This window comes from Peromyscus maniculatus, chromosome 9 (genome assembly GCF_049852395.1).
Source record: "Peromyscus maniculatus bairdii isolate BWxNUB_F1_BW_parent chromosome 9, HU_Pman_BW_mat_3.1, whole genome shotgun sequence".
Classification (NCBI taxonomy): Eukaryota; Metazoa; Chordata; class Mammalia; order Rodentia; family Cricetidae; genus Peromyscus; species Peromyscus maniculatus.
This window is the reverse complement of record NC_134860.1, coordinates 63481676-63505826: the sequence shown is the minus strand read 5'-3', so window position 1 is coordinate 63505826 and position 24151 is coordinate 63481676. Positions and strand designations below refer to the sequence as shown.

The following is a 24151-nucleotide window of genomic DNA, read 5'->3' as shown; positions in this document are numbered from 1 at the left end:
GGCCAGCCTGGTCTACAGAGCAAGATTCAGGACAGGCGCCAAAGCTACACAGAGAAACCCTGCCTCAAAAAACAAAAAACTCGGGCACTCAATACAGAAGGGCATGTGTATCCTTGACCCTCAGGAGGTCCCCAAACCAACGAATAACGGTGTTGTTCTTCTTATGGTATATGTATACATAATAGGCTCCAGAGACTCACATGAACACTTGGCAGGTGTGAAAACTCCCTCTGTAATTCCAGGCTCTGAAAGCACAGTCATGGGATTCCTAGAGCAACTGACTGGCTAATGGGATTAGAGCCATATCAGTGGGCTCTGAGTTTGATTGAGAGACCCTATCTCAATGAATAAAGAGGAAGAAGTTGAGGATGACTTCTGACTTCAACCCTGGGCCTTCACAGGTGTGTTCACACACACATGCACATTAACCTACACATAAGTAAAGAAACATGCATACATTCACATGCAACACACACACACACACACACACACACACACACACACACACAAAATGGGACATAGAAAGAAATTAAGGTCCCTGAAGATCCCTGATTGCCGAGTTGGAGGTCATGACTGCACATCCCAGGGTGGACACGACTGGTCTGGGGGGCGGGAAGTGAGGAGAGGGTGAACGCTGGAGCTGGACCTGGGAATCATCGAAGCCTCTCAGAGCCAACAGAAGGCAAAGGAGAGCCCATAGAGGAAGCAGAGGGTCCCTATGGATCAAGGGCAAGTCCCCAGCGGCATGATGGGAGAGGAATCTGGCTTAGAACCCTCCGTGGTGCACAGGTGGAAACCAAAGGGGCCGATGGAGCAAGACATGGCTTCTGACTCAGCAACAGCAGATGCTGCGGGGAGATCAAAGAGGACGTAAGTGGAGGAGAGGCCATTGGAGGTGGCCAAAGGAGACCCCTGAGAGGAAATTATGCTCGCTAGCTGTAAGAGGGTGGCTTCCCCGCAGTGAAGGCTGAGGTCAGGTTTCCTAGTTACGGAGGGTAGACGCTGATGCACGCAACAGGAAGCTAACGGACTGACTCACAAGAAAACATCTTGCTGTAAAGAAAGGAGAGGAACAAATAGTATTCATCAGGGAATGATAAAGGATAGCCTGTCACTGAGTGTGGTGGCACACCTCTGAAATCCCAGAATTTGGGATGTTAGAGGCAGGGTGGTCAGTTCAAGGCCAGCCTCAGCATCATAGGGAGTCTGGCGGCAGCTTAGGTCACATTGGATTGTCTCACCCGTGCCCGTCTGCCCCTAGAATTATAGGATCTGGCCGGGCGGTGGTGGCGCACGCCTTTATTCCCAGCACTCGGGAGGCAAACTCGGTGAGTTCGAGGCCAGCCTGGTCTCCAAAGCGAGTTCCAGGAAAGGCGCAAAGCTACACAGAGAAACCCTGTCTCGAGAAACCAAAAAAAAAAAAAAAAAAAAAAGACTTGAAGTGAATCAATGAGCATTTTTTGTAGGTGCTGGCATACGTAGTCAAAACTCTGAAAAACCTCTTTCTTGGATGCTGGTGTAAAGTGCGCAAACGAGGGATGGAAGAGAGGGGAAGGAGCGCCCTCTAGCGTCCATTCTCTGTTGGAGCCCGAGACTAAAGAAGCCAGCTGAGAACCGCGAATTTCTCAACTTCCCCTGATCTTCTGATGACAGCATCACCGTAAACACCCGATCATGTGCCTGCTTGGTAAAAAGAAATGTGGAAATAGGGAGTGAATCTTGGGTCCTGTGAAGGACTCCCATCCCAGAGGGTGAAAAGATGAGGCCCCTACAGTAATTCGAACAGTAGAAGATGGACGAAGAGAAATGGTCGGAATGTCACAAACAGACGAATCAAAACTGGAAAGGACAGACATCAAGGTCCGTGTGGGAATGGAAATGTGTCTGGTTAAGATACTTGAGATGATGCCCAGCTCCAGTTTCATCGTTGGTTTTTTATATTTTATTTTATTTATTTATTTTTTTACTTTTTTTTTTCTGTCTCTTTAAGACAGTCTTACTATGTAGTCCAGAGCTGGCCTTCTTACAACAATCCCCCTGCACAGACCCATAACTAGGATATTTTAAAGTATGAAAAAGAGGAGAAGGAAGAAGAAGAAATGATCTGACAATTCCATTCTTTTGTTTGTTTTATTTTCGTTGTTGTCGTTTTGTTTGAGACAGGGTCTCACTATGCATCTCTGACTGGCCTAGAACTCAGCCATGTAGACCCGGCTGGCCTCAAACTCACAGAGATCTACCCGCCTCTGCCTCCCAAGTTCTTGGATTAAAGGCGTGCACCTCCATGCCCAGCTAATTCCATGCTTGCCAGCAGCCTTCAGCGGCTCTCCGGGAGCCCATGGGAACACCACCCCTAACCTTCCCGTCTCCTGCTAGCATCTTCTCCACTCACTCTCTATTCTAGAAAGACCCTCTTTCCAGCGCAAATACAGAATGAGGATGGACCGGAGCCACGACAGGAGAAGTGAGGACATATCCACTCAAGGAGGTGCTTGTGGCTCCGGGGCGACTGTGCGGTGGGAGAGCCGTCCTTTGGAGTCAAACCCATGGTAGTCCCATCCCAAGCCTGCTGATTCAGTCATTGCTTGGTCGTGCTCCTCCATCCTAAATTTCCCCTCTGTGACGTGAGGGCGCCAGCCCTTCCCTCCCTCCCTGCCTCCCTCCCGCTCGCTAAGGGTCTTGTGGAAGCTACAAGGGGTGAGTAGGCAAGTGGCTTCTGAAGTCTGTAGCTTCCCCCTCAGGCCCCAGAAGAACCTCCCGCTTACCCTGGAGTTCTCACAGGCTTCCCTTGTCCCTGGAATGTCCAACAATGTTGCATGCCCAGCACCAGGCCGGTCAAAGCAACACAGGCAGCAGGGGAAGGAACTGTTTGTTTGCATTCCAGGGCAGGGTGGTGTGGGAAGGCCTTTCCAAACCACCCTCATTACTTCCCCAGACTTTTCCAATCGCCCATGCCAGGCACAGAGAGTCTCTCTCACCAACCTTTGTATCTCTAAGTCCGGCTGTTGCCGAGTCTGTCTCCTCTGGTTCCCTCCCACCACTGCAGTTCAGCTCCTCACCGTCCTCTCTGGAGACAGGCAGGGGCTCTGGGACGGGCAGTCTTCCGCCCGGCGCCTCTCCCCAGGTACCCAGGTACCAGAGCCCTCAACACGCAAAGTCTCCCCAGGTCACTTTCCTATTTATTCCTTATCGATTCAGTACCTAGGGTGACGCCTTGGCTTCCTGGCAGGGCTCAGTTTCCTGTTTGGACCCTTGACTAATTTTCCAGCTCTCTCCCCAACCTCATGGCTGCTGAGACCAATTCCGGTGGGCTCCTGCCTTCACGGACGGTCCAGTCTCCAGAATGACCCATGGTGACTGAGGGGTTCCTGGAAATGCTTCCGGTTTTTGTTTCTTTGTTTTTTCATTTCCTCCTCCTTTTCCTTCTTTTCCTCCTCTTTCTCTTCTCCCCCCTCTCCTCCTCCTCTTCTTCCCCAGCCTTTTCTTCATCTCCTCCTTATCCTCCTTTATACCCCCCGCCCCCGACTCCTTTCCTTCTTCCTCTCCTTCTCCGTTCCTTCCCCCTTCCTCCTTCCCTTTGCTCTGGAGGTGCTGGCAATCATACCCAGGGCTCACACTTGCTCACACTAAGCTACATATCCCAGCCCCTTGGATGTGGGCCTTGAGTACCAAAGCCGAGACAGGCCTGGGCACACCACGGTGACTGACCGCCTGGTTTCGCCCCGGGTCTCTGGCTATTCCATTGTCTCGTTTCTAGCTCAGAAACGATCCCCCTGGCATATCCCCCACCGCCCCTTCTATTGATCGGGCCCCTGGCTTTCTGCTTGGGCATCCCTTCTGCAGCTCCTCGCAGAGTGGTTTATTTGTCCTCTCTTCGAGCTCTGTTCAAGGCCCTCTGTTCAAGGAGCCCTGCATTGCAACGGCTGCTCTCTCATCTCCTCAGCTTCTTGGGCTCCTTAGCCTAAGAACGAACAGGTTTATTTCTTACAATCACAACCTGCATCTACAGGTTCTGCGTTCTCAGGCTCTACCAACCACACACACACACACACACACACACACACACACACACACAAATGCTAGGAAAAGTTATCACAATATTACTGACACACATGTAGCATGCAGCCATGGTTGTATCCGTATTGAGCATCCTTGCTGTCCTTTTTAATCACCATACAAAGACCACAGTATAACAACTACTCACATTGTGTTAGGAATTACAGTCATTTAGAAATGATTTAATGTATGGGAAAGGCTGGGGACATAGCTCCCTGGTCCCAGCTTGTGTATGAGATCTTGGGTTCAATCCCCAGTACCTACAGAGATAATAAGTGGGAGGAGCAAGGGACTTTAAGAAATTGGTAGAGTGCTTAGCCAGTACTCACAAAGCTCTGGGTTTGATCCCAGTGTCTCACAAACTGATCGTGGTAGTCCACCACGCCAGTAATTTCAGCATCAAGAGGTGGAGATAGAAAGATCAGTAGTTCAAGATCATCCTCAGCTACATAGTAAGTTCAAGGCCAGCCTGGGATACATGAGACTGTCTCAAATACAGGTAGAACAACAGAAATAAATGGGGGGGCTATTTGGAATATTGCATATGAAAACAGTGGGTTCTTTGCACATAGGACACCTCTACAAGGTCCATTGTGGTGTTTGTGGGTGTCCTAGAAGCCAGTATGTTCGTCCAGAGCCTTGCCAACCCCCCCCCCCAGAGTCTGTGTCCCCTTTTCCAAAATGGAACAACCGTCTGGCCAACTAAACAGAAGTGAGACTATGAACCTCCGTGACTGGAACCTCAAAGGTGACTCAGGCCCACCTGGCTCACCCCCATGCTCCAGAACCCCAGGCCCTGTGAAGAGAACAAAGGATCTGCCTTCAGCCCTCACGGGGCCCCTAGTAGACGGCCCACACCAAATTGGCAGCCAGCGCCCTCCGCCATCTTGGAAACAGATCTTTCACGCCTCTATTGGGAGGGCCAAGGGCTTCGTAAGGGAGCAGAGGCAAGTTCTCCACACAGAGCCCTGCCCAAACTTCAGGTTCATGAAGAAAATAATCAACCGCTCACTGTAGTAAGTCTGGGGTAGTTGACAGGCGGGAATAAATGGCTGAAAGATAGCCACAGACAACATGCAGTGGCTGGTATAGGTAAGCCCTTCTTCACCTTGATAGTTCTCGGTCCAGACAATTCTGGTTCATATTCCAGAAGGGAATAGCGGCAGACTCCAGCCTGGCCCATTCAAACAGGCCCAGAGTCTAACTGGCTTCTGTCACGATTAAAAGGTTCCCTGGGAAAAAGAGAGAGGCAGGCGCAGCTGCAGACCACGCAGCGTCTCCATCTGCTCATGGCTGCTGGGGGCTGACCATGAGGACACAGGATCCAGGAAGAGGACACTTTTCCTAGGGGAGAGACACAAGATCTCAATGTGGAATGATGCTTTCGTGGCACCCTAGGTGGCACAAATGAGGTGATTGTTTGTTTGTTTGTTTGTTGTTGTTGTTGTTGTTTTGAGATAGGGTTTCTCTGTGTAGTTTTGGTGCCTGTCCTGGATCTCACTCTGTAGACCAGGCTGGCCTTGAACTCACAGAGATCCGCCTGACTCTGCCTCCTGAGTGCTGGGATTAAAGGTGTGAGCCACCACCACCCCGCAAGTCCCTACCCATCATTGGGACACACACCACACACCACTTCATTCTGTACCATCAGTCTGGGTCAAATCGTGTTTTAAATCGTGTTCTAAATCATGTGTGCGTGTGCGTGTGCGTGTGCGTGTGCGTGTGCGTGTGTGTGTGTGTGTGTGTGTGTGTGTGTGTAAAGAATTGTCTGGCATCACAATGGATGGCCGTGTTTGCCATTCCCTTCAATTCTGCACAACACATCTAAAATAAACAGCTTACAGAGGAAGGGCTTATTTTGACTGCTGGCATCAGGGTTCCAGTCCCTGGCCACTTGGCTGCCCTGATTCTGGGCCCATGCATGGCAAGGGAGAATAGCATGGGGAAAGCCGAAGCTGCTCCCCTTGTAGCAAACAGGGCAGAGAGCAGGACAGGAAGGGGCCAAGGACAAGACGGACCCTTCAAAGTACGACCTCTGGGACCTACTCCCTCCAACCGGTCCCCACCTCCTAAAAGCACATTTGGTATAAACTCCTCAATGAATTAACTCACCCAGGACGTCAGACCCTAATGATGCAATCACTTCCCACCTGAGGACCACACGGTCAGTGCATGAGCCTCTTGGAGGGCTACTTCATACTCAACTCAACAGCAAACCCTGTTTTTCTGTTTTGTCTTCCTTAGGTAACTTTGCATCCCAGAACAGCAGTTTCTAGGACACTGAGATGGGCACATGGGTAGGTGGTTTTACTGTAGAAGGCAGTGTTGTGAGGTAAGTCCACCAGAGATGACCACACGGACACTCGTAAAGCCAAAAAAGAAAGTCATTATTGCTGGCTGGCGGCTGCATAGGGAACTTGCCCAAATCATGTAGCCCTGAGCTTTAACAGCTCTTTTTGTCTTTCATGCAAAAAAACCACGTCCTGGTTGTCACACTTCAGTTAGTGAGAAGCAGAACTACAGAAGCCAGAAATCAAGGTCAGCACATTTAAGGACTTTTCTGGAACTATGAACTAGGTCTTGGATGGATTAGGTCTTTGTTTCCATGGCGGCAGGCATGGGGGGGGGCTGTGTGCTGGGTTTTAAGATGGGAATGGTGCCTTTAACATGGCGTGGTTGTGTTAAGGGCTGGGGGCCTGTTACAGTAGCACTCAAGTCTTTGTGGCTAAGCAACTTTGTTTCATTTTTTAGTTACTCCAAAGCTCTTTTAAATTGCTTAGATGCCAATTGTAACTTCTCCAGACATGTATTCTATTGTTGGGTTGGTGGCGGGTAGGGGGCTGATGTGTGCGGAGGCCAGAGGACACCTTTTAAGAGTCAGTTCTCTCCTTCCACCGTGGGTTCCAAGGACTGAACTTAGGTCATGAGGCTTGTACAGGAAATGCTTTCACCGGCTGAGATCTCACTGGTCCCAGACCTGTATTCTTTTCCTCCATGGTACTGGCTATTTTCCATCGACCTACCCAGACTTTCTGCTCAGCCTTGCCAACTCTGCTCTCTTGCCTCAGGAGGCTGGCAGCTAAGGGCTGAACCACAAGGATCTTTGCCTCTACTTTCAGATGGGGTTTGCCAGGAGGGTGGAAGGGTGTTAAGAGAGAAGATTGAGTATCGGCCGCCTCCTTCCCTGCATTCCTCTGCACCTCGAACACATCCTGTCTGCCAGCCTCTCTTCCAAGGCCACAGCAGAAGCTGGATTCCAAGACTTCTAATCTCCCTTCTCCCTTGGTCTCTTTGGCCCAAAGGATGATAAAGGGTCTCACCGCTGCCCCCTCAATAGCATCCTATCTCGAGTCTCCTAATCCTGCCCACAGCATGTGTTACTGGTTGAACCATGCCCCCTACAGATCCGCATGCTGAACTCCCAACTCCCAGTGTCTTAGAATGAGCCTGCATTTGGAGACAGAGATGAATGGGGTTAAGTGAGCCATTGGAATGGTCCAACAGGACCTAGAGGAAGAGGGTCACGTGAAGACAGGGAGAAGATGGCCAGTGGAGAGAGGAGACCTTGGCATTACCTGCTGACATATCATCTCGGACTTCCGGTGTTCAGACTGTGAGCAAACACATTTCTGTTGTCGAAACCTGTGTTGTCTCTCTCTGTGCTACAACATTCTAAGCATCTCCTTTGCCAACTACTCAAGGAGGCTTGGGGGTGTCATTTTCTTCTGGGACCCTGACTTGCCCAGTATTACCCATGAGACCATTAGACATCCCTTCATCAAACCCAACCTATCTATTGGCACTTGTTGCCATTTCTGCCATTCATTCTCTTGTCTTGAGATACAGTAGACCCACAGGACCACTCACAACAAGGTACTTAAACCAAAAGAGTTTAATGGAGGACTAGCTGGAATCCAACTCTCATCTGTGAAGAATACCTTGCCATTTCTAGAAAAGTCCTTTCCCATCCTTAAGTCAGCTTCAACTCTGGCGCCCCTGAGGGGGATGACTGAAGCCCAGGGTGTTTCGGAAAGTGCTCCATGAGAATCGTAGCTGCTGCTTCAGGATCTGAGGGTCCCGCTGGCAGATGAAGAGGCCAGGCGAGACGAACTGGAACTGTTGGATGGGAACTCAGGGACATCTAGGGAAGAAAAAGTACCATTAGAAGGAAGGCTATTAAAGCGTCTAAGGAGGTCATACAATTAAACTTCTTGTAATGATATGATGCAATGTAATGCAGTCATGAGGCAGATGAGGATTTCTAAAATTTCCTGCATCACTCCCATGCAGATTTCATAGACTGAACTATATAACCAGTAAATCTTCACCCTCAAAATAGCACACACACACACACACACACACACACACACACACACACACACACACACACACACACACGAGGGCGCTGAGTTCATTCTTCAAGAGTCACCCTCCTTGGTTTTTTGAGACAGGTTCTCTCAGTAGTCTGGGGCTCGTCAGTTAAGCTAGGCTGGCTAGCCAGTGAGCCCCAGGGATCTGCCTGTCTTGACCTCCTCAGTGCTGAGCTGATAAGTACACACTACCATACCTTGCTTTTTACCCGGGTGCTGGGGGTCAAATTCAGGTCCTCATGCTCATAAGACAAACACTTACTTTATAGACTAAGCTATCTCCCCAGTCCCCGCCACATTTTATTTGATCCTCAAGAAAATGATGAGATAGAAAGGGAGGGAGGGAGGGAGGGGAGGGGAGGGGTATTCACCATCTCCATTTTACCAGCCAATGAAACGGAGGAGAAACAGGCATGACAGCTGCAGCCCACAGTCACACGGCACAGTGTCACAGCTGGCTCCAGAGACCTCTGCATCTTAGACCAGGGAACACCAGCACGGCCCCCCTGCCTTTCACTCTACTCATATGCATGCACCCTGGGGAACAAGGCAAATGGCCCAGGTTGACAACCCAACCCCAACTCACAGTGACCACAGATCTCTCCTTGACATCTGGCGGTGTGCAGGAAATGGAAGAGGGAGGAACAAAGAGTAAGAAGATAAGACCATCTCAGCTTGAGGCCATAAAGAGTGAAGTGCTTTATAAAGTCAGCCTTTGAAGGCAGGCACTCGGGAAGCAGAAGCAGGTACGTTTCTGTGGATCTGAAGCCAGACTGGTCAACATAGTAAGACCCAATCTCAATAAATTAAACTTAAAAAGTTTGCCCTAGAGCTAAGCATGATAATATACATCTATAATCCTGGCTGTCTGAATTTAGAGGGAGGAGGGCTGCCGAAAGGTCAAGGCCAGCCTGAGCTACACAGTCCTAGACTACCTGACTCCAAACAAACAAACAAACAAATGGTAAATAGTGTGCCTCTCCCTTGGCTCCAATTGCACAATGATGAAAGACAATTCCAGTGGCCGAAGCCCCACCCCCACCCCCAATCCTGGCAGATCACTGTGGCATCACGAATCCATGTTACACCCTGGCAGATGTGTGCAGGCTTCTTCTGAATCTTGGAAAAATCTCACTCTAATTTTCATTGACTCAGAAGCCAGTGATTGGTGTGACTTGCTGTCCCCCTCCAGCTAACTTGTCCCTTCACTGTCCCTCAAGGACGAATCATGTAGAATGGTCCTGCTCCACATCTCTGACCTGCCTGAATTCCTTACAGCTAACTCATCCTTCAAGGTCCACCTTCTCCTAGAGGCTTGAATGTCTTTTTTTGTTGTTGTTGTTGAGACAAGGTCTCATATATAGGCCAGGTTGGCCACTTTGAACTCTTGATCCTCCTGCCTCTGCCTCCCGAGTGCTGGGATTACAGGCGTGCATGACCACACCTGGAGATTCGAATGGATTATATATGTGTTCACACACATGTCCATGTGGAGGCCAGAAGTCGACCTCAGCTATTTTCCTCAATTGTTCTCCACCTTGATGTCTGAGGCATGGTCTCTTGTTGGCCTGGAGCTTGCTGATTCAGCTAGACTAGCTGGCCAGGAAGCACCACCCACGTCTGTCTCCCCAGAGCTGGGGTTATGGGTAGGATGAATGTCTTCGTTAGGGTTCCTATTGCCACAAGCACGGCAACTCTTAGAAAGGAAAAACCATTTAATTGGGGGGTTTACAGTTTCAGAGGTTCAGTCCATTATCATCACGGTGTGACACGGTGGCGTGCAGGCAGACATGGTGCTGGAGAAGGAGTCCTACATCTTGATTTGCAGGCAACGGGAAGTGACCTGAGACATTGGATGTGGCTTAAGCATATTTGAGACCTCAAAGCCCACCTCCACAGTGACACACTTCCTCCAACAAGGCCACACCCACTCTAACTAAGTCACACCTCCCAATAGTGTCACTACCTTTGGGGGCCATTTTCTTTCAGACCACCACACTAGGATTGCAGACACAGGCCAGCCACCACTGTCAACTTTTATTTGGCACTGGCTGGGTATCAAACGCAGGTCCCCATGCTTTCACAGAGAACATTCTACTGACCGAGCCATCTCCTCAGCCCTGTCATTGTGTTTTGGGACTAACATTTCTCTGTATAGCCCAAGCTGGCCTTGAACTTACAGCAATCCTCCTGTTTCTGCCTCTCAAATGCTGGGATTACAGGTGTGCACAAGCCTGCCTATCATTTTGTTTTGTTTTTTCAAGACAGGGTTTCTATGTGTAGTTTTGGTGCCTGTCCTGGAACTCACTCTGTAACCCAGGCTGGCCTCGAACTCACAGAGATCCACCTGGCTCTGCCTCCCAAGTGCTGGGATTAAAGGCGTGTGCCACCACTGCCCAGCAAGCCTGCCTATCTTGAACGCTTTCACTTTCTGGGGTTCCTCCATCAGTGGGATCCTAGAACATTACTGAGTCCCCTACCTTCGCCTTGACTGCTTACTCTTGCACATCAGTATTTATCTCTGTGAGTCTTGGTCTCCCTGCCTGCAAAGCTGGGGTCCTGTACTTCACTGGTTCCCCAGGGGCTGTCTACAGAGGTGCAGAACATATTGGATGGTGATTCCCTCCCCACCCCAGAAAAGTAGCAAGTGGCTACATTCAAAGGGTCAAAAGGTCAACGTTAAAAGTGGGAGCAGGGGGATGAGAGCATATAACCTTCTCCCGTCTGACATTTTCAGTACTGTCTTAAGATTCCGATTAGTCTGCTCATGATCCAAGATCCTTAGTTCAAAGCCAACCTAGGCTACATAAAGAGTTCTAGGTCAGCCTGGGCAACTTAACTAAACCTTGTCTCAAAATGAAAAATAAAAAGAGAGCTGGGGACACAGCTCAATGGTAGAACACTTGCCTAGCACATGGGAGGCCCTGGGTCCAACCCTCAACACCACAAAGAGCAACCAACCAACCAAGGATAGAGCCATTGTTTCCAGCAGTCTGCAGATCCACCCAGGGCAAGAGAACAAACTGGAGTGTTCCTTTGTGCCCTGTCGGGAACAGTACAGGCAAAGCTCTGCCTGCTGGATGAGGACGAGGCCGGCTCTCACGATAACAAGAATGGGCTCGTCCCCGTCACCTGTAACACTTGCAGTTTAATCCTATTACCGAGCCCTGCTTATCTGTCACTGAATTTGAGGAACCCTTTGCTCCTGAGCCCGGGGCAGCCACAGGCCTGGGCAGGCTCTTCGCCACTCTCCTTCTTCACGGGGGCAGGTCCCGGGAGCGCCCCTGCCTTGTTCTCCACAGTAGCTGTCACCATGGTCCAGACTGTGGGCTTTCTCTTTCTTGCAGAGAGCAGTTCTGGGAAGCTGGTTTTCTTATGTGTTCTCTCTTGTCCTGGTTCCTTCAGTTTAAGACCCACTTTTTGTTTTGTTTTGGGTTTTTTTGTTTTGTTTTTGGTCTGCTTTGGTTGTGTGTGTGTGTGTGTGTGTGTGTGTGTGTGTGTGTGTGTGTGTGTGTGTGTGTGTGTGTGTGTGTGTTTGTGTGTGTGTAGGTTCACATAGGTGTGCTGGTGTGCATGCCTTTGTGTGCACACGTGTGTGCATGCAGGTATGTGGATGCACAACCTCCAGGGTCATTTCTCAGGTGCCACACATCTCGGTTTTCTGAGACAAGGTCTCTCAGTGGCCTAGAACTTGCCTAGTGAGAGAGGCCGGGAAGCCCCCAAGGTCGGCTTGTCTCCATCCTCCCGGCTCTGGGATTAAAGAGTCCACCGCTACGACCAGCTTCCCCCACAAACACACCTTACATAGGTATGGAGGATCAGACTCAGGTCCTTATGTCTGCAAGGACATTTTACCAATGGAGCCATCTCCCCAGACCCAGTTTAAGACTTTAATATCTGCTTTTTGCTGAGGCTGTGTGTGTGTGTGTGTGTGTGTGTGTGTGTGTGTGTGTGTGTGTGTGTGTCTTAGAGGCACAGTCATATACACTGTAGCCCGGGCTAGCATGGAACTTAGCAACATAGCGTAGGCTAGTCTCAAACTCATAGCAATCCTCCTGCCTCAGCCTCTCAGGGGATTACAGGCATGAGCCACAAAATTTAAGAGAAAAACAGGGAAGATAAATAAAAGAATAAAAACCTTAGAGTGCTGGATCTTGGTTTGCAACATCTGACTGTGGTTGAAATAACTAGAAACGCCCCTCATCCCAAGCCCAGGGCTCCCCAAGCCTTTTCCTTCCTACTGATCTTGGCTACCTCCCCCTGAGACCCCTGAAGTGTCTACCTTCTCAGACATAAACTTAGCAACAAGGACAATTTTAGGAAGGTGACGGAAGTCCTGATTTCACGTGGCTCATTTGATCCCTGAGCACCTTAGGTCGAATCTGTTTGAACTAACCCTCCCTCCTCCATGAAGCTTCTTCTTTAACAGGCATCTCCAAGTGGGCCTCTGAGATTTTGTTTCCCCTTTCTTTAAAAAAAAAAAAAGAACTTCTTCATTGTTTGCATAGGCTACATTTCTGCATAATTTAACACTCAAAAGATGAGAAAGGGCTCAATGAGATCCCTCCATTCATCCCCTCTCTTCCCTCTTACAAGGCCAACCAAGGTTATCTGTTGCTTTATAGCCTTCTAAAGATACTGTGTGCATTCACAATGTTCACGATAAATACAGGTACAAATGCACACAGAAAACACAAGCGTTGCCCACGGGAACACAAGTGCACATGCCACACACATGTCAGCACAAAACCACAGGGTTAGTCATTGTTCCTCTCTCTTGATAACTCACAATGCATGTAATTTATTTTGATCATATTCACCCCCTATTGCCCTCTCTAACCCCCTCCTACTTCCCCTGGACCCTTTCTTCTCCTACTTTTGTGGCTTTTAAATTTTTTATTATTATAACTCCTCTAATGAGTTTAATGAGTGTTTACTGAACAGGGGTAACTCACCAGAGGCCACAGCACTGAGGAAAAATGAATGACTCCTGTTCCCCCATCCCACCCCAGCAGCCACCAATGCCAACAGCTCCTCAGCTAACCTGGCACTTCACCAGCCCATCCCCCACTCACAATGGAATGGTGAATGGGCCCCTTCTTGGGCAGCTGACCACAGCTGCTGTAAAGTCCAGGCTTTCAACACGGACTCGCTGGAATTGGCCTACTTCCTGGGCAGCTGGTGGCTACATCATCATGGCTGGATCTGCTTCTCCATCTGCTCTTCCCCTTGAGTCTGGCTCTTCTGTTCAGGCCTCCTCTGAATGGTTCACTGGGAGACCCACGAGTTCCTCAACCCTACAATGTCTGCTGAGTTTCCAGCCTCAGTGAATGAATACTGACTGGTACAATGACCTACCCCGGATACCTAGTTATTTCTTCCCTAGTTGGGAGTCTTTCCCCTCTAGCCTATGAGCCTCCCGAGGGCAGGAACTGAGTCTTATCCTAGTGGTGTCCCTAGTGCCTCGTCTAATCCCTGCAAAACACTTGTTGAATTGACGAGACCCCTCCTAGTGTCTCCTTTTACTGCACAGCAATGGCCGCAGCAAGGAGACTCTGAAATAACACAGAAAATGCTGGTGCTAGGCTGGATGCTGGGAAAGTGCGTGAGAGGACCCAGAGGCTGCTGAAGCTGACAGACCCAAGAAATAACAGTGCCCTCGAAAAGCGACAAGCAAGAGACAGCCTGTATGAATAAGTCGGTCCACAGACCCACATTTTTTTATCCTGTAGCTATTCTTTTAAAAAAAATTTTCATGTATGTGCAGCCACCTGGAAATGATCAGCCATACGAACACCACCATCAGAGAAGCCCAGGGACCCATGAGGAGAGTGACAGCACTTAGTGAGTACGGAGAACGAGGAAACACAGCGCTAAGCATAGTACGTAAGGTGTCCTAGGAGCTCTTCCAGAAAGCCAGCAGCCACCAGTGTAAGTACCTGGAATCAGACGTTCATTTGTTCACCAGCACTTCTGTAATGTGTGTGTGTGGCGGGGGGGGGGGGGGGGGGGGGGGGGGGGGGCAGAAAGTAAAGAGAGAGGCAGAGCCGAGCACAGGCCTGCGTCTGCAGTCCTGACTGCTCAGGAAGGTGAAGCAGGAAAATCACTGGAGTTCATTGGTTCGAGGCCAGGAATGAGATTCTGTGTCAGAGGGACAGCGGGGACATGGCAGATCTTCACTTTGCAGAAGGCATCTCCACCCGCTTCAGTGTTTGGGAATTATATCCCTTCCATATTGTACCATGACTCCTAGTTCAGGGTCATAGGTAATTCTGTGTCTAAATGTGGATAATTATTATTCGGAAATCATAAAAGCAGAAGGTTTTTTGTGTTGAGTCACGTAAACCGGGATGATCATCAGTGGTGACCATCCGTGGAGATGAAAGCTCATGGAGGGAAGAATCCTCACTGAGGAGGAGGTCCTTCTGGGGCAGGATCCCTGAGGGGTGATGGCTGGGCCGCCCTCCTTGCTCTTCTGTAAGGAAGACCCCTGTCCTGTCTCTGCTCTGCGCAGGACCCTGCTTTGGTCAGCACCATGAGAGGGGGTCCTCTTCCCGCCCTGTGTCTGGGGGAGACAGGACGTGTTAGGAAGAAACCATCAGCACCACCTGAACATGCCTCAAGCACGCCTTTGTCTGGTTATCTTGAGGCAACCGTCAGCTGCGGAGGAAGATGAGGCAACTTAGCCAGAGTTTTGAAATTTTAACCCAAGACTCCAAGTCTGTGCCACTTGGCCATCCAAGTAGGTGAAATAAAGCAGACATGTTGCAAAACATGCATGGGCCATACAATCCAGACATCGGCATGCTGACTCCTGCTTCACAAGAGCCATATCTCAGCACACTGTCTTCCAGATTTTCAGTGAAGCCTCATATTACCAAATGATACACACACACACACACACACACACACACACACGCATACACACACACACACACACACACACGCACACACGCACACACGCACAGACAAGATATATACACACAGACACATATACACAGACATACACAGATACACACACAGACACATAGGCATACACAAGATAGACAAGATATATACACATGTATACATATACATATAGACAAGATATATACACATACACACAGACATATACAGACACACACAGACAAGCTAGACACATATATGCACATACTCACAGACACACACACATACATACACACACAAATACATACACAAATACATAATATACACATACATATACAAATACACATTTACATACACATGTGTAATACATGTGCATACACATAAATACACATATACAAACATAAACACACAAATTCTCAAAATTCATAATACACACAATATACACACATACACAAAGCCACATACATGCATACACACAAACATACATATACATACATATATATAAATACAAACATATACACATTCATTAACACAATACATATACATACATACACATGTATGAATGCTTCATGAACGCTAGGCAAGCACATGAGTGACTGAGCCACAGCTGCCCACTTCACAGAGCAAAGCAAAGAGGAAAGGAAACCGGGGTATAGCCGGAACGTACATACATATACATACACGAGCACACATACATACAATATACATATACACACACATTCACACATATACATGTATACATGCATACATATATACACATGCACATATACACACGTATTCACATACATATACATATACACATGCACATACCTGTGTACACAAATACACACATACATACACAAACTACACAAACACAGATGCACACACATATGCATTCCTTCCACTATCTACAGTCACATATAGTTAACACTGTGGCAGCAGTGATTCAAACCTGTCATCATAGATACGCATATAATAATAACATATAATTCACGAGCAGAGTTCTTTTCTGGTGGATCCGAAGTGGATGCTACTTTGTTTTGGTTTAAATAACCATTTGGCATCTGTCTAAATGTTTGGTGACAGAGAAGCAGGAAGCCCCTTGAGCGGGAAATGCCAAGGCCGTTCATCATATCTAGTGTGATAAGGGAGGCAACGGGAGGGGACGTGCAGTGAGCTCCCCTAGCAGTACAGGAGAAATGAAGGCTCTAGACGGGGTCCCCAGGCTTGTCCTCTGATTTATTTTTTATTCTTTTATTTTTTGGTTTTTCGAGACAGGGTTTCTCTGTGTAGTTTTGGTGCCTGTCCTGGAACTCACTCTGTAGACCAGGCTGGCCTTGAACTCACAGAGATCCACCTGCCTCTGCCTCCGGAGTGCTGGGATCAAAGGCCTGCGCTACTACTGCCTGGCCCAGGCTTGTCCTTTTAGGCATCAACACTGACAGCCAAAACCGGCAGTGGTGTATTCAGTGCACCTCGTGCTTCGGTTTGGAAGGTCGGAGTGAAGCGTGTGAATGCCAAGAAGCCAGTGCAGGGAACATACATAGACACATAATATAGATACAGATATATCCAAACACACAGTGGGGCAAAGGCCACATGGACACAGAAAACATATGGCTTGCACTTCACTTTTTTTTTTTTTTTTTTTTTTTTTTTTTTTTTTTTTTGGTTTTTTGAGACAGGGTTTCTCTGTGTAGCTTTGCGCCTTTCCTGGAACTCGCTTGGTAGTCCAGGCTGGCCTCGAACTCACAGAGATCCGCCTGACTCTGCCTCCCGAGTGCTGGGATTAAAGGCGTGTGCCACCACCGCCCGGCATCACTTCACTTTTACTTTATTTTGAGACAGGGCTTCTAGCCCAGGCTGGCCTTGAACTCATGGAGTCAAGGTTGACACTAAACTCCTGATTCTCCTCTCTCCATCCCCTGACTGTTGGGATTACAGATGTGGCCCCCAAACTCAGTTTAGGTGGCACTGGGGATTGAACCCACAGCCTCATGGAGGCAAGGCAAGCACATCACATGACTGAATACAGCCCCGCCCACTTCAGAAGGCGGAGCGAAGAGGAAAGGAAACCTGGGGAAGATGGGGATAGCCTGAACATTCCTGCCACTGTTTGGAGTCCCTGGCCACCACCCTCTGGCTGCAAGGCTGGTCTCTCCTCCAGTTCCTCCTCTGTCTGATCCTCGGCAGCTGTCTCTCACACCTGCTTTGTGGTCCCAGGTGAGAAGCGTATTTAACTGCAGCTGCCAGTACAGTCATCGTCATCTGAAATGCTTGGGAGCAGAAGTATTTGGTTTTGCAATATTGCATATGGGTGATGAGCTACCTTAGGGATGGGCTCTGACTCCACCAAGGGAATTCATTGATGTCTTTTTATATACCTTATACATGTATCCCAAAGGCGAGTTTATGAGATATTTTCCATGCACTTTAATTTTTTTACTGTGACCTGCGCTGGGAGGTCAGGTATAGAATTCTCCCTGGTGTCACTCCGAAAGTGTGATGTTTAGTTTAGTTGTCAACTTGACACAATCTGAAATCACCTGGGAAAAGGGTCTCAGTGAGAGACTGTCCGGATCAGGTTGACCCATGGACATGTCTACAGGGGCCTGTTTTTATTGCCTTCATTGATGTGGAAAGACCAAGCCTGAAAAAACAAAAAACAAAACAAAACAAAAATGACAGTGGGTGGCATTGCTTTTGGGTTCTGGCCCATGTAAGTGTAGAGAGGTTCTGAGCACCAACAAGCATGCGTGCTTCCATCCTCTCTGACTGTGGATATGACTAGCTGCTTCTCATTTCTGCCTTGGCTTTACTGCAATGATGGACTGTAACCGGGAATTGTGAGCCAAATAAACCGTTCCTCCCTTAAGCTGCTTAATGTCAGGGTATAGTATACAGCAAACAGAAACAAAATGAGGACACAGAGCATTTCAGATCTGGGCTTTTCAGAGTAGGGGTGTGACGTGCATATTACCATGACTGGCAACTACTGGCCGGTGCCCACTTGGAGCTAAATGTCTCACCTCCTCCCAGCCCTGTATCAGTCCTGTTACCTGTCTCCATTTTTCCAGAAGAGGAAATAGTCCCCAGAGAGCTTCAGTGCCCTGGGTTAAATTTCCAAGCTACTAAAATAGTGATACTGGGCACTGAGCCTAGGCTATCTGAGTCCTACTCTGTTCTTAGCAAAGTGAACAAGAAAGATGGTGTGCAATGGAGGTGTAGGAGCTGCTGCTACTATAGTAGGTGTTTGTGTTAGTTGTCAACTGGACAAAATCTAGAGTCACCTGGGACCTGGGTCTCTGAGTCTAACTGTGAGGAATTGTCTTAATTAAAGTGGGAAGACGAATCTTGACTCTGGGTGGGGCCATTCCAATCAGGGAATGCTGGACTGTATAGAATGGGGAGGGTAAGCTGAGTGCTAGCATGCTCTCATTCACTTATTGCTTTCTGCTCTTGACAGTGGATACAATGTAACCAGCTGTTTCAAGTTCCTGGGGCCTTGATTTCCCCATGAAGAACCGTAACCCAGAACTGCTGGCTAAATAACACCCTCCACCCCAAGTTGCTTTGGTCAGAGTATTTTATCACAACATCAGAAAAAGAAACAAAGACAGGCTGGGCGTGTCGGCACATGCCTTTGGTCCTAGTACTCAGACAGAGACAGAGGCAGGTGGATCTCTGTGAGTTCAAGGCCAGCATGAGCTACAGAGCGAGTTCCAGGACAGACTCCAAAGCTACACAGAGAAACCCTGTCTTGGAAAAAAAAAAGACAGAAATCAGTATCAAGATGTGTTTTGCTGCTGTGTAAACCTGATCCTGTGGCTCTTAGGCCTTTGGAATTGTTTTGTAGGAGGAATATGGAAGGCTTTGAAACATTGGGCTACGAAAACCACTAAATGCTGTGAGCTCTGCCATGATGGACTGTAACCTGGAATGGTGAGCCAAATAAATCCATTCTTCCTTAAATTACCTTTGTGAGACTATTTTATCACAACAACAGTGAAAGAGACTAACATGGTCCTTGATTTATACCTTACATTTATGTGCCAATAACTATAGTGATATTTTATTTGTACTGAAATAGGATTTGTATGTTAATAAATAAAGTTGCCTGGGGGTCAGAGCTATTAGCAAGCCATAGCGAAAGCTGGGCGGTGGTGGTGCACACCTTTAATCCCAACACTTGGGAGGCAGAGCTAGGTAGATCTCTGTGTGTCCAAGGATACAGCCAACATTAAAGACACACGCCTTTAATCTCAATACCAACCATAGAAGACTTGGAGGTCTGTACAGTGGAAATGGGTAACTTTGCAAATCCAAGCCAAATAAATATCATTAAAAAAACAACACAAAACAAAACAAAAAAACAGGGAGAGTTTGCCAGAATTTGAAAACAGTTATTGAAGACTGCCAGCGAGGAAACCACTTTGAATTCTCTTTTGTACGTCTTCATTCTTAGTGAATCATATTTTTCCCAAGTTCAAAGAAAAAGATGAGAGAGTAAATGAGAATTATTGGCTTAAAATTTGGATTCACAAATGGAATGGCTTATCTTTGGTATTCTATCTAATTGTCACTTTAATCACAGTTGTGGCCTCCAGAAAAGGGAAAAGAGAAGCATGGACACATTCAGTAGAATCCCAGAGGACCCTTAGAGTCAGGATTCAGCCTGGAATGTTGTGGGTATGCACCCATATGCATTTGCTGGTGGGGGCCGGGATAATCGCCGGTGTGGTTCCTCAGGTGGTTTTTTCCTACCTGGCTTTTTCAAGACAGGGTCTCTCACTGGCCGAGGATTCAGCAACTAGGCCATGCTGGCTAGCCAGGGAGCACCAAGCATCCGCTCATCTTTGCCTACCCAGGCAAACACACACCACCACCCCTGGCTCTTCCCACCCCATCTCTGCCCCATGGGTTCTAGGGATTGAACTGAGGTCCTCATTTCAAGGCAAGCACCCAAGAATTATCTCCCTACCCTCTATCCTAGAATATTCTTTAACAATGTTGTCATGTGAGTTCCCATTGTAGACATGGGAAGACGTAAACTCCAGGAGATTGACTGTTAGAGTTGAAACTGGACCCTGGGCTGTTCCATTCTTTCTTCCACACCATCCCAGAATCCCTTTAGAGTACATTTCTTTTTTCTTTTTTTTTTTCCTCCCACCTGATTCAGCAAGGCAAAAAGAGAATGCTCAAAGAAACATTAAAAAAAAAAAAAGCCAGGATACTAAGAGTAAAGTGATCCTGAAAAGAGGTGAGGAAGGTAATTGCCTTCTGGAGGCTGGAATTAGCAGCGGGTCTTATCTAAGGCAATTAGAGAGAATAAGCGGGTAATTAAAGGCTCAACAGCTTTCTGATAGCCCAGCCCAGACAGGACCTGAAAAGCAAGGACCAACTTCCAAGGAAAAGTCCAACGGAGACAAAGGGGTGTGTGCGTGTTTTATACTCGACCCTGGTGGGAAGGAGAGATCAAAACGAGGTGTCAGCTGGGGGTTTGTGAGGGTTTGTGGAGGAGCGGCTAGAGAGATGGCTCAGTGGTTAAGAGCACTGGCTGCTCTTCAGAGAACCCAGGTTCGAGTCCCACACAGTTAACAACCACCTGTAACTCCAGCTCCAGACGCTCCGAGGCCCTCTTCTGGCCCCTGTGGACACTGCACAATGTGGAACACAGGCAAAACACACAAACATTAAAATAAATAACATCTCAAAAAGCATTTTTTTTAAAGATGTCATCTCTGCTCCTCTGAGTTCAGGTCCAGGAGGCTTTTGTTTTCTTGGACTTCGAGACTTGCAAGATCTTATTTGTATGTATAAAATGAATAGAATTTACCACAGAGATGGAAGGAGGTTTACACCCCATAGCAGCAAACATCCTTGAAATGGGATGAGGGGGTCACTCATGTCCTGATGACCTCCACGACCCATCTCAACTTCCCTCTCTTTCTCCTTTCACCTTCCACTCTCTGCCTCCATCCTTCCTTGCCTTCCCCTCTGTTCCCCTCCCCTCCCCTCTCCCCTCCCCTTTCCCAGACAGAAGTGACAAAGGAGATTCTTCCCCTGATCTCAAGAACTGTAGGCTTAGGCTGCCCCTCCTTGGCATCCAGGTGTCCAACACGGTGCTCCTGGTGTGCTGTTCCTCTCTACAAACTCACCAAGGCCTCCCTGCAAGGGGACAGCTCCCTCTTTCCCTATATGGATTTTGGAGGTCAGCTGTTAAGATGTGGAAGAAGAGGAAAAAAAAGATGTGTGTGTGTGTGTGTGTGTGTGTGTGTGTGTGTGTGTGTGTGTGTGTGTGTGTGTTGATACCAGACTGGCAGACTGGGAAATCCTTGAAGTTTAAATAAGATGAGGGCATTATGGCGTTTGTGCTTTTCAGCCTGATCTGTTTGATATGGAATATTGTCACTACTAATAGTAATGGGGATTTCTTGATATGTCTGAAAGTTTTCCAAGAAGTCTTGGAAATTTCAAAGCATCCTCAACCAGATCTAAGCTTGATTCCCATCTCCTAACAAATGTTCACACCAAAAAGTGGTTAGGGAATGGGCTACGTCTCAGGCAGTCCCTCATTGGCTGCGTCTCAGGCAGTCCCTCATTGGCTGCGTCTCAGGCAGTCCCTCATTGGCTATGTCTCGGGCAGCCCCTGAGATCTCTGTAGTACACGTGAGAACACAAGAAAAAGCCGACTTCCAAACTCACACCGGTTAGGCAGGAATTGGGCAAGCTCACAGCGCTCCCTGTGCAAATTAGAAGCTGATGCCCTGGGGACGTTTCTCTTCAGACAGAGCCCCATCTCAGCTTGCTCCCTGGAGTGACAGGCAGAAGGGAAGCTAGTCTCCCTGGCAGGCCTACGCAATATCCCTTGTATTCTTTCTTCTTCCTTCTTCCCCAAATCTTTCCATTCCACACTTTACCTTCTCCAACTACCACGTACCCCTCTCCCGCAGGAGAGGAACAACACGCCTTCAATGATCGTAGTCTCAGATAGCCCTCTGGTTAGGGGAAGGAGGCCTGCCATTGTCAGCTGTTTAGTTAGCACAGGCTCCCCCAACTACAACACCCACCTGTTTCTCCCCTGCCCCCCATAAACCTGTTGAAAGGATCCTGGAACTTTCTATCAAAGTCCCTCATCGGAGTCATCTGGGGTGCGGTCACGTGTGTCCCCCTATGGAGGGGGAATATCTCCATGCCACTCCCTCCCCTCTCTAGGCTCCCCCAGCATTTCTTCATTGTCACAAGAGTCCTACATCACCAGCATGGCCTTTTCCTTCCCGGGCCTGTGACCCAGACCGAGTGCAAACTGCCACTCTGTGGAGAGGGGTCCTGAACTGCTACCCAGCCGCCAGGCTTGTCACAGGCCAGCATATCCAAAGGCATGAGTCAAAGACCACAGCATAGTTCTGGTCGGGGTTTAATTATACTCCATGTTCTTTATCAAAACTACCAAATGTACGTAGTAATTATAATTAGCATTCTTACAAAACCAAAACAAGTAGATATAATAATCATGTGTTTAGCAATAGCTAATTGTTCTCTATCATTAATTTATCTGGATTTCCCTCTTAGCCCTAACTAGCAGAACTTCTTCATGGTTTATTATTTATGTATTTTACCTAGGCTTTTGAGGTAGTGTTTTACCTCCCCAGTGCTGGGATTACAGGGTGTATCACTGTACCTAACCACTTTTTTTGTTTGTTTGGTTTTTGGGTTTTGGTTTTTCGAGACAGGATTTCTCTGTGTAGCTTTGGTGCCTGTCTTGGATCTCGCTCTGTAGACCAGGCTGGCCTCGAACTCACAGAGATCCTCCTGGCTCTGCCCGCTCTGCCTCCCAGTGCTGGGATTAAAGGTGTGCGCCACCACCACTGTCCAGCACCTAACCACTTTCTAATGTCTTCATTTTGTTTGTTTGGGTTGGGTTTCTTGTTTGTTTGTTTGTTTGTTTGTTTTGGCACAGGGTCTCACATAGCTCAGGCTGGACTTGAACTTGCTATGTAGCTAAGGATAACCTTGAAGTTCTGATCCTCCTGCCTCCACCTCCCAGTACTGGGATTATAGGTGTAAGCTAGCATGGCCAGGTTGTGCAGTGCTGAGGATTGAACCCAGGACTTCATGCCTGCTCGGTAAGCACTCCACCAGCTGAGTTACATCTCCATCCTTCCACTTTTGAATTTTTTTTAATTTATTATTTTTATTTTATGTACATTGGTGTTTCGCCTGCATGTATGTCTGTGTGAGGGTGTCAGATCCTCTGGAACTGGAGTTACAGACAGTTGTGAGCTGTCATGTTGGTGCTGGGAATTGAACCCAGGTCTTCTGGAAGAGCAGCTAGAGCTCTTAACCGCTGAGCCATCTCTCCAGCCCCCACTTTTGAATTCTAATGAATACTTTAAGAAATCTCTGCTAGTGTTAGATAGGTAGTTAATGTCAAAAGCCACGGATTTTTGTGCTTTTTTAAACAGGAGAAACATACAATTGCATTGATAATTTCTAAGTATACATTGCCACCAACTCTTATCTTCAGATTCATATTTTCTCCCCTCTCTCTCCTTCTCCCCTATCTCTGTCTCTCTGGTATTTTGAGTCCAGTCTCAGACACACAGCTGTCCTCCTGCCTCAGCTTCCTGAATGTTGGAATTCAGGAGTGGGCCACTACATCTGGCTCAGATTCTGTTTGGCTGCTTTCCTCCTCCTCCTCCTCCTCCTCCTCCTCCTCCTCCTCCTCCTCCTCCTCCTCACTCTTAGTGAGATGGACCAGGCAGGATGCCTCATAATGGCCTGTGCAATATCTATCTATCTATCTATCTATCTATCTATCTATCTATCTATCTATCTATCTATCTATCTATCCACCTATC

The 24151-nt window shown here is 48.0% G+C and overlaps 1 protein-coding gene across 5 annotated transcripts in view; it reads right to left on the bottom strand.

The window, feature by feature from the left end:
* Positions 1 to 3440: 3440 nt before the first annotated feature.
* The window catches only part of Fbxo16 (F-box protein 16), a 57114-nt gene continuing 36403 nt past the window's right edge, over positions 3441 to 24151 (bottom strand). The window contains exons 8-9 of one of the 5 annotated variants that reach the window (XM_076545222.1): positions 7995 to 8197; positions 3441 to 5400 (exon numbers count right to left, since the gene is read on the bottom strand). In XM_076545222.1, the coding sequence (XP_076401337.1) occupies positions 8027 to 8197 (171 nt within the window). In that variant the 3' untranslated portion in view covers positions 3441 to 5400; positions 7995 to 8026. Of the gene's footprint in view, positions 5401 to 7918; positions 8198 to 9012; positions 9039 to 9095; positions 9189 to 24151 lie in introns of those variants that run through there. The other 4 variants (XM_016007246.3, XM_006988785.4, XM_076545223.1 and 1 more) reach the window with 4 other exon arrangements.